This window comes from Salmo salar, chromosome ssa16 (assembly GCF_905237065.1).
Source record: "Salmo salar chromosome ssa16, Ssal_v3.1, whole genome shotgun sequence".
In the NCBI taxonomy this organism is placed as follows: domain Eukaryota; kingdom Metazoa; phylum Chordata; class Actinopteri; order Salmoniformes; family Salmonidae; genus Salmo; species Salmo salar.
Window position 1 is genome coordinate 2,946,365 of NC_059457.1, and position 10,223 is coordinate 2,956,587.

Here is a 10,223-nt window from a genome sequence, read left to right on the forward strand (position 1 = left end):
TGGTCCTGTCCAGCACAGCCTGGATCAGGGGAAAAGGGGGGAATGCGTAAAGCACCAGCCCTGGCCAATCGTGAGCCAGAACATCCAAGCCCAGAGGCCCTAGTGGCTCCGACATGGAGTACCACATGTGGCAGTGTGTATTGTCCAGGGAGGAAAATAGGTCCACCTGCACCCTCCTGAACTTGTCCCACAGGTGCTGCACCACCTGGGGATGTAGGCTCCAGTCCCAATGGGGCAGGCCCTCCCTCGAGAGCATATCCACTGCCACATTCAGGATGCCAGGTACGTGCCCTCCGCATAGAGACTCTAGATGTCCCTGAGCCCAGAGAAGGAGCTCCCGTGCCATAAGATGGAGGTGGTGGGACCTCAGTCCACCCTGATGGTTGATGTAAGCCACCACTGTGGTGTTGTCCATAATCTCACCAGGACATGTCTTCCCTTCAGATGTGGAAGGAAAGACCGCAGGACGTGCTGTACCAACAGCCGCTGGCCGACCTGCCCTTGGTCAGCCGATCTGGGAGGCGTCTGTGCTGACCTGCTCCAGGCTGCACATCCTCAGCATCTCCACCCCACATGAGAAAAAGGAGCAACAGCGCCACCTCAATAATGCCCTGAGGCACTGTGCGGTCACCCGCAGTTGAAGGTGGCGCTTCGGGTGCAGCCGGTGGGAGTTGTACCACCATTGAAGAGGCCGGAGATGGAGCAGGCTCAGGGGAATCAGCAACGAGGCTACCGTCAGCAAGCACAATAGGCGTTTGCAGGTTAGAGCGGATACGACCCGCACCTGCCGAAAGTGGTAGAGGCAAGATAGGATCGCCTGAACCCTTCTGGTGGGCAGGCGTGCTCTCAGGAGGACTGAGTCTAGTTCCATGTCAATGAAGGCCCCCCTCTGGGTGGGCGTCAGATGACTCTTGTCGTTTACAGTAATGCCCAGCCCGCCGATGTGGGTCAGGAGCATGTCTCTGTCTGACAGGACCTAGGTCTTGGTCGGGGCACAAATCAGCCAATCGTCCAGGTAATTGAGGATCAACAATCCTCGGGACGTGAGAGGTGCCAGGACAGCGTCCATGCACTTCGTGAAAGTGTGGGGTGCCAAGGAGAGGCCGAAGGGAAGAACCATGAATTCGTAAGCCGTCCCTTCGAAGCGAATCGGAGGTACTGCCAATGAGCTGGGTGAACAGGAACATGGAAGTATGCATCTCTCAGGTCCAGGTTCACAAACCAGTGGTCCCTGGACACGGCCTGCAACACACTGGCTGGGGACAGCATGTGGAACCTCAGTACTTCAAGCACCCATTGAGGTTGTGGAGGTCCAGAATCGGTCGAAACCCTCTGTCTCTTTTTGGGACAACAAAATAAGTGGAGTAGAACCCACCTAGCCATTCTGATGTCTCGATCCTGCCAATGGCACCCTTGTCCAGGAGTGAGGAGATCTCCAGCCACAGGGTTTTCTTCAGGGGGTCGGCCAGCGTGGTGACACGAAGACCCCTGAAGGATGGGGGCCGACACCGGAATTGGTGTCGGTACCCCTCGAGCATTGTGGATAACACCCACGGGAACTCCACACCCTCCTCCCACTTTGCCCTTTGAGACCGGGAGAAGCGGCTGGGGCCAGCGAAGGGTGTGTCAGGGGTCCTGCCGGGGCCCGCATTTCCTCTGGCACCCCGAGCACCTGGGTCCCTCAGACACGTCCCTATGGCGGTGATGGTTGACAGGTTGTTGCTCCATCGCACGCTGTGCCCCTTCCCCGCTGTCGTCCCTTAGCATTACGCGATGGGGCAGGAGAGGGACCCCACCATCATTTGGGTGCAGGTGGGTGGTGACGGTCTTTCTGCCTTGGACCCAAGGCCTGAGGAGGCGTCATGAACCGTCTCAGGGTCTCCCGGTCCCTACGAACTTCGTTGGTCTGCTCCAGAACGTCATCAACCCCTGGGCCATACATCAGCACTGGGGTGATGGGGAGAGTGGCAAATGTGCTCTGGAGAGCAGCTGGCAGATGGGATTGGGCCAGCCAGAGATGGTGCCGGGAGTTAACCACCTGCGCCATGGCCCATCCGTTGGCGCGGACCACATCCCTCTGGATCTTGGAAAGCTGGCGAGACACCTCCATCGCTTCCCAGAGGAACTCCTCTGTGCCCTCCTACAGCCGGGGCAACAGAGTCTGCAGGTAGGCCTGCAGCAGCATGGCCACGTTGGTAAGGTGGCCAAGAGAGCAGAGGGACCCATATGTGGCTTTCAAGTCCGCATCAAAGACTCTGGAGGGCTTCAGTCGTGGGTTCAGCCCTATAATCTCCTGGTCCGGGAAGAACATGGCAGCTCTCATGGTATCCATGGTCGGGTACTCCTGGAGGCCAAGTGACTCTGCACCTGCAGCATAACTCTCCTGCAAGGCCTCACAGAACTTAGCAGAGATGGGGACAGATGGAGAGTCCTTACTGTCCAGTTTTGATGTCCAGTGCAGTGGCTACCCGAGTGAGTAGGCTCCTAATAGCCTCTCGAGCCGCTGGGGGCCATGAAGCCCCGCTGTCGGCTTCTGATGGCCTGTCAGCCTGGTAGCTCCGCTCACAGTGGTGAACAGTGCCAGCATCGTCCCCAAGGAACAGCCCATCACTGGCCAACAGGGAACAGCTGTTGTCGCCATCAAAGCTATCAACCTCCTGCCGCAGGGCATGCGCCCTCCGTTCAAGGTGGTCCCAGCGGCTGACTCCTGCCCCCGTCCAGGACTGGCAGCAGATGAGCTCTGCCTGCGCTGGCTCCAACCACGCTTCCTGGGAGGGGTACTGGGCCCAGGAGAGGGACTAACAGCTCGCTGGCGCACCACTCCTGAGGGAGGGAGCTCGTCCCCAGCCTGAGCCCCAGCCTTGCCGATCCACTCGCACATGGCCTCCAATCGCGCCAGGCGATGGCGTTTTGAGAGCACCACACAAAACATGCAGCCAGTAGGGCGTTCCACCGCCCTCTCTGCGTGGCTCAAACCTAAGCAGTGCATACACAAGGTACGTGGATTCTCAGGGGGAATGCCACCATCACACCTGTCACAAAGGGAAGCCATAAGCTCAGCCAAGCTAACAAGGCCACGGAGCAGGGGTCCGACGCCCTGGAAGAGCTTATGTCGTGACCTTCTTGGAGGAATAGGAACCTGGTGAAAGAAAAATTACCCAGTACCTCTGCAAAAAACGGGAAAGACCCGTGTGAGAAAAGGCCACTCAATATTGTCTTGGTAAGCAACTCCAGTGTATATTTGGCTTTGTGTTTTAGGTTATTGTCCTGCTGAAAGGTGAATTTGTCTCCCAGTGTCTGTTGGAAAGCAGACTAAACCAGGTTTTCCTCTAGGATTTTGCCTGTGCTTTGCTCAATTCCATTTATTTTTATCAACCAAAAAAACTCCCTAGTACTTGCCGATGACAAGCATAACCATAACATGATGCAGCCATCATCATGCTTGAAAATATGAAGAGTGGTACTCGGTGATGTGATGTGTTGGATTTGTCCCTTTGTATTCAGGAAATCATTTTCTTTGCCGTTTTTTGCAGTTTTACTTCAGTGCCTTATTGCAAAGAGGACGCACGATTTGTAATATTTGTATTCTGTACAGGCTTCCTTTTCACTCTGTCATTTAGGTTAGTATTGTGGAGTAACTACAATGTTGTTGAACCATCCTCAGCTTTCTCCTATTACAACCATTAAACTCTAACTGTTTTAAAGTCACCATTGGCCTCATGGTGAAATCCCTGAGTGGTTTCCTTCCTCTCCGGCAACTGAGTTAGGAAGGACGCCTGTATCTGTAGTGACTGGGTGTATTGATACATCATGCAAAGTGTAATTAATAACTTCACCACGCTCAAAGGGATATTCAATGTCTGCTTTTTTTTAACCCATCTACAAATACGTGCCCTTCTTTGCGAGGCATTGGAAAAACTCCCTGGTCTTTGTGGTTGAATCTGTGTTTGAAATCCACTGCTCGACTAAGGGACCTTACATATAGTTGTATGTATGGGGTACAGAGATGAGGTAGACATTCAAAAATCATGTTAAACACTATTATTGCACACAGAGTTTACTCCTGAACTTATTTAGGCTGGCCATAACAAAGGGGTTGAATACTTATTGACTCAAGACATTTCAGCTTTTCATTTGAAATTAATTTGTACACAATTGTAAAAACCTAATTCCACTTTGACATTATGGGGTGTTGTTTTTAGGCCAGTGACACCTTTCTCTGTCCAGTTTCAAATGAAATTGTCCAACATGAACTGCACTAGCTAGCTAACTAGCTTAGCTCGTCGCTAGCTTGGTTAGCTAGCTAGCTTGGTAATACATGGTTGGCACATTTTTATTTAACCTTTATTTAACCAGGTAGGCCAGTGGAGAACAAGTTCTCATTTACAACTGCAACCTGGCCAAGATAAAGCAAAGCAGTGCGACAAAAACAACAACAGAGTTACACATAAACAAATGTACAGTCAATAACACAAAATAAAAGAAAAATAGAAAGATCTATGTACAGTGTGTGCAAATGTAGAAGAGTAGGGAGGTAGGCAATAAATAGGCCATAGAGGAGAAAATAATTACAATTTAGCATTAATACTGGAGTGATAGATGTGCAGATGATGATGTGCAAGTAGAGATACTGGGGTTCAAAAGAGCAAGAGGGTAAGTAATACTATGGGGATGAGGTAGTTGGGTGTGCTATTTACAGTTTGGCTGTGTACAGATACAGTTTTAGGTAAGCTGCTCTGACAGCTGATGCTTAAAGTTAGAGAAGGAGATATAAGACTCCAGCTTCAGAGATTTTTGGAATTCATTCCAGTCATTGGCAGCAGAGAAATGGAAGGAAAGGCGGCCAAAGTAGGTGTTGGCTTTGGGGATGACCAGTGCAATATACCTGCTGGAGCGCGTGTTACGGGTGGGTGTTGCTATGGTGACCAGTGTGCTGAGATAAGGTGGGGCTTTACTTAGCAAAGACTTATAGATGACCTGGAGCCAGTGGGTTTGGCGACGGATATGTAGTGAGGGCCAGCCAACGAGAGCATACAAATCGCAGTGGTGGGTAGTATATGGGGCTTTGGTGATAAAACAGATGGCACTGTGATAGACTACATCCAGTTTGCTGAGTAGAGTGTTAGGGGCTTTTTTGTAAATGACATCGCCAAAGTCAAGGATCGGTAGGATAGTCAGTTTTACGAGGGTATGTTTGGCGGCATGAGTGAAGGAGGCTTTGTTAGCGAAATAGGAAAAGGGGTTGAATACTCTAGCCGATTCTAGATTTAATTTTGGATTGGAGATGCTTAATGTGAGTCTGGAAGGAGAGTTTACAGTCTAACCAGACACCTATGTATTTGTAGTTGTCCAAATAGGCAACAGTTTAGGTAGCTAGCTAAATTGTACAGCCAGCATTTTGTCTATAGTGATGCTGTTACAATTACCAAACATTTGGATAAACAAATCATTTATCAAAATATGATGTATGGACAGGATCCGATGTTGCAGCAATTCGACCATGAAGGCCTGAGTCACAGTCTCCTCTGAACAGTTGATGTTGAGATGTGTCTGTTACTTGAACTCTGTGAAGCATTTATTTGGGTTGCAATTTCTGAGGCTGGTAACTCTAATCGACCTGTCCTCTGCAGCAGAGGTAACTCTGGGTCTTCCCTTCCTGTGGCGGTCCTCATTAGAGCCAGAGTCATCATTGTGCTTGATGCTTTTTGTGACTGCACTTGATGAAACATTCAAAGTTCTTGAAATATTCCGTATTGACTGACCTTCATGTCTTAAAGTAATGGACTGTCGTTTCTCTTTGCTTATTTGAGCTGTTCTTGCCATAATATGGACTTGGTCTTCTACCAAATAGGGCTATCTTCTGTATACCACCCCTACCTTGTCACAACACAACTGATTGGCTCAAACGCATTAAGAAGGAAAGAAAGTCCACAAATTAACTTTTAAGAAGGCACACCTGTTAACTGAAATACATTCCAGGTGACTACCTCATGAAGCTGGTTGAGAGAATGCCAAGAGTGTGCAAAGCTGTCATCAAGGCAAAGGGTGGCTATTTGAAGAATCCCAAATATAAAAATATATTTTGATTTGTTTAACACTTTTTGGTTACTACGTAATTCCATATGTGTTATTTCATAGTTTTTATATCTTCACTATTATTCTGCAATGTAGGAAAGAGTAAAAATAAAAGAAAAACCTTTGAATGAGTAGGTGTTCTGAAACCTTTGACCGATAGTGTATAGAGTTTTATTTCATTCTATTTGTTAGGTAAATGAAATCATTACAGAGCCCCACCCTGTTTTAAGCCCCACCAGTTTAGCAAAAACTAAATAAATTGTTGCCTGTTTTACATGTTTTTTTTGGCATTAATACGTGTCACATATATTACAAACACAGCCAAAAAAAAAAATACTATTTTTTTTAAATTATATATGAGTTAATAAAGCCGTATACAAACATGTTCTCTTTTTTGATTTCTTGAGTAAGGCAGCTCCAAAATGCAGGTGTTTCAGCCTAGTTCAGTGCTTTCTGTGGTGGAAGGGCAGCCAGCGGAAAATATAGAGCGTAGGGGTTGGTAATCTTCTCCAGTTGTGCAGTGATTGGCTCAGTGTTCTGTCACTCATGGGGACACTATGTCACCACAAAATCTACAGGTAGAGCTCGAAAGTTCAAGCCCCCTTGGGTGCTGCCATAGATTTACTTTAGAAGTGCCCATCCAAGAAGGCTCAAGTTCATTGGTCACAGATAAAATGACGTCAAATCACGTTATATCTACCGTAGCTTTGATTGGACTGATCATGTAAACATTATACTTTCAAAATCTTAGCTAACAAGCTAGACATGCAGTAATAATCATGAATCACATCGCTAATCTACTGGAAAATCCCCTTTCAATCCTTGTCATATGAAGAGAAATTATAGATAAAACGTATTGGTGCTCATCGGCCATGAAGATTACACAAGTTGGAAATCGCAAATTCAACATTGAGTGGTTTGGAAGGAATCAGAGGCTAACTGCAAGCATTGCAAAGCAATCACTAGTATGCTTCCCCTGCCTGCTATTCGGTGGAGTGTGTGGTCCAAGTCTGGGTTAAAAGGTCTCTTTTCCAAGCTTAAAAAGGATAAACATTCACACGCAACACCATGGGGCAGAAAAGGTTGAATACATTGGCCATGCTGTCAATCCAGCATGACTTCTGCCGCGTTCAAAACAACTGGAAACTCGGAACAGGGAAGTCTCAGACTTCAGTGATGTCAAGACACCTGGGAACTGTGAAACAATTTGCTCCGACTGGGAAAATGCGTTTTGAACGGTCATCCAACTCAGAATTCCAAGTCGGGAACTCTGGCCTCTTTCTAGAGCTCTGACCTGAAGAACATTGACATCATGATTCAACCTCCCCCCTACCCCCCAGAGTTCCCAGTTGTCTTGAAAGCACCATAAATCCCGAGAATGTCAGACTTTGATGACAAAGTTTCATGACAAAATTTGCCCACAAGAAGGACCGCAGTGCCACCTTCCTGTTCAAGTGAGCACAGCACAACGGTGAGGCCAAAAATGTCTTGTATGCTGCTGCATAAATTATGTAATATGCCAGGGAGATATGTATACTGTAGCTAAGAAAGTAATACTACGTGTATGTTGTATAGTAAGCTGTTAGTAGCCCATGTGCCTCACCCTAATAATTTGGTCCATTTCCCCCTCATAACTTAGCCTACTGTTCTAACTTGGTGGTGCACATGTAGCCTATAGCCTGTTTCAGAGAAATGTCATCGAATAGTGTCTGCTTATATGCCCCCTTTATTTATCCTACAGTTCTGACTTGGTGTACAGGGAGAATACTGCAAGAACGACCCATGTTCTGAATTCTGTCAATGTAGATTTCGAAAGTGCTGAACAAATAGTTATTTTGACTACATCCGTCTTAGCTCGCTCAATTAATGTCTTAATCGAAATTACGCATTGCTTCTTATCCGCTCATCGTTCCATTATGCCATAGTTTGTATGTCTCAATTATCAGTAGAAACCACATTTGTTTAAGCGAGTCAGCAATATCAGCTATGTTTTTTTTAAAGGCAGTGAATTAGGCTGAATTAAAGGTTTCGCTAACAGCCAGGTGTAGCAGCGGTAAGGACTTATTTACTCTATGGTGCTGAAAAGAAAGCTCTGCTGTTGAGACAGTTTTATGTAGCCCTAGCAGTTTGTGGGCAACGTTTGTCACTGTTATAGTGCAATTAATGGATTGTTTAGTGTTGTGTAGTGGCTTTGCTGGCATGCATCTACAAATATATATATTTTTTTCCCCCACCATGATTTACATGCTAAAAATCACCACTACTAAGGTTTATGTGATTTTCATGGAGGACTGTGTACTCTATTGTTGCTCTAACTCCCTCTGTAGTAACTTGGACTATATGCATTGTGTAAGCCTAATGATGTCAAATGAAATTCTCAGGAATCAGAATAAACTGTTGGCTAGAGATCGTATCTTCATTACGTGTCAATCAGCCGCCATCACCATGTCCATATTTGGCGAATGACAGCCCAGACAGAATCATCATGGCATGGTGTTGTTACAATGTGGAAAACCATTTGAAAGCTCATCACACATCACTGGCTACATTTTCTAAGAGGAAAACATGTTGCAATTGTAGAATTCCAATCCATCTCATATACAATTTATTCTGTTCCATTCCGATATTCCACTGGCTGAGTAATATAATAGAAATTGAGTACAATATAATGGAGCTCAACATTGTTATTATTCATTTATTAGCCTACCTGTGAATTCCTCATCGTCACTCTCCTCCTCTCCATTTTCAGAATCAATCTGCATGGCTTCCTCAATGAAATTGACCGCTTTCCCACTGGGTCTCGTGGCCGAATTTTGGTCATTGCCAATCGCGGCTCCTCTAATTTCACTGTCCTTCAGTTGGGTGAAATACTGCAAAGCAAACTCGAGCAAATCTCCCGGCTGATTCCTCAGCACTTCCACGGTAAAACTCTGCAACAGCTCCGTCAATCCTTCAGGAATTTCTATACTCATTCCTGATGTCAAATCTATGAGAAATACGAATAAAATGTATATCTTTGTGCTTCCAACAAATGAAAGAATTCTATTCAATTCTACTCAAAGCAAAATACAGATTTATTTTCTTTACTGAGATATGCGCTTAATTGCCCGGGGAATGTTTTATAATCCCCATGCAATGCAGATAATCCTTTCAATGTGCTGAATGAAAATGGCTCTGAATTCTTTGGACTCAGCATCTTCTGCTGCTTCTGGCTACACATGTGACCAAAGAAACCATGGCAACCACCATCCCAGAGATTGCGTATGAGAGCGAGCTGCAGCAATGCAATGGATGGCAAAAACTGCAGTGGCATAATGTTGTAGGCCTAATGAACTCTGCAATTGAGGGCAAAAACTGCAGTGGCATACTATTGTAGGCCAAATCAGATGACAGCTATTGCATCAATGCTGCTTAATAAATTATACAGTCAAACTATTTTCATTATGTAAATCAAAATTTTTACTTAATGTGTGCAACATTCACCAATGCCTTGTGCACACCAGTTGCATCAAAATCCATTAATTTCAATGGGATACAATCCGCACTGCTGCGACTCATCTGGTAGACATCTGCCAAACTAGGCTGCAGTGCATGCAGTGTATTTTTACAATTTGTAGGTTGTATTGACGTGCGGCAGAGATCTGTATATAATGACGAGTTGCTCATGTCTCCACCCTAACAATGTGAGTCATCCCAAAGGCGGCAAGGCAGGTGACAAGTTTAGGTCCAAAATTAGCCCATAGGAACGCTTAAGGTTTATTATGGACAGATTTGGGTGAGAGTGAAACCTCTCGCTTCGCCTCTTCCTCTCTGTGTAGGGTCTTACATGCTGACCAATTATTGCAAAAATAAATTTAAACATATGTTATTCAATTATTGCGCTAACGAGCATATGCGTTGCCAAGTGGTAAAAGAGAATTCAGTTCTATTTGTGACGCTGCATAATCCCAAACGCAAGTCCTGCCTCTCCCATCTCCTCATTGGTTTATAGAAGCAGATAGACACGTGCCATCTCCTCATTGGTTATACCCACGTGTGTGATTGAAAGACGAACTTCGGTCAGATGGTCGTGGTAATACGCCCATGAAAGTTAGATGCCAATCGCCATATGAAGTACAAAGAAGAAAAAGGCTGGAAGGAGGAGAGAT

The 10,223-nt window shown here is 46.0% G+C and overlaps 1 protein-coding gene across 1 annotated transcript in view; it reads right to left on the bottom strand.

Annotated features, from left to right (window-relative positions):
* The window catches only part of LOC106573038 (cAMP-dependent protein kinase type II-beta regulatory subunit), a 37,459-nt gene extending 28,222 nt beyond the window's left edge, over positions 1 to 9,237 (bottom strand). Inside the window, exon 1 of the mRNA XM_014147660.2 lies at positions 8,783 to 9,237. Coding sequence (XP_014003135.1) covers positions 8,783 to 9,047 — 265 coding nt within the window. The 5' untranslated portion in view covers positions 9,048 to 9,237. The remainder of the gene's footprint in view (positions 1 to 8,782) is intronic.
* Between the last annotated feature and the right edge of the window lie 986 nt (positions 9,238 to 10,223).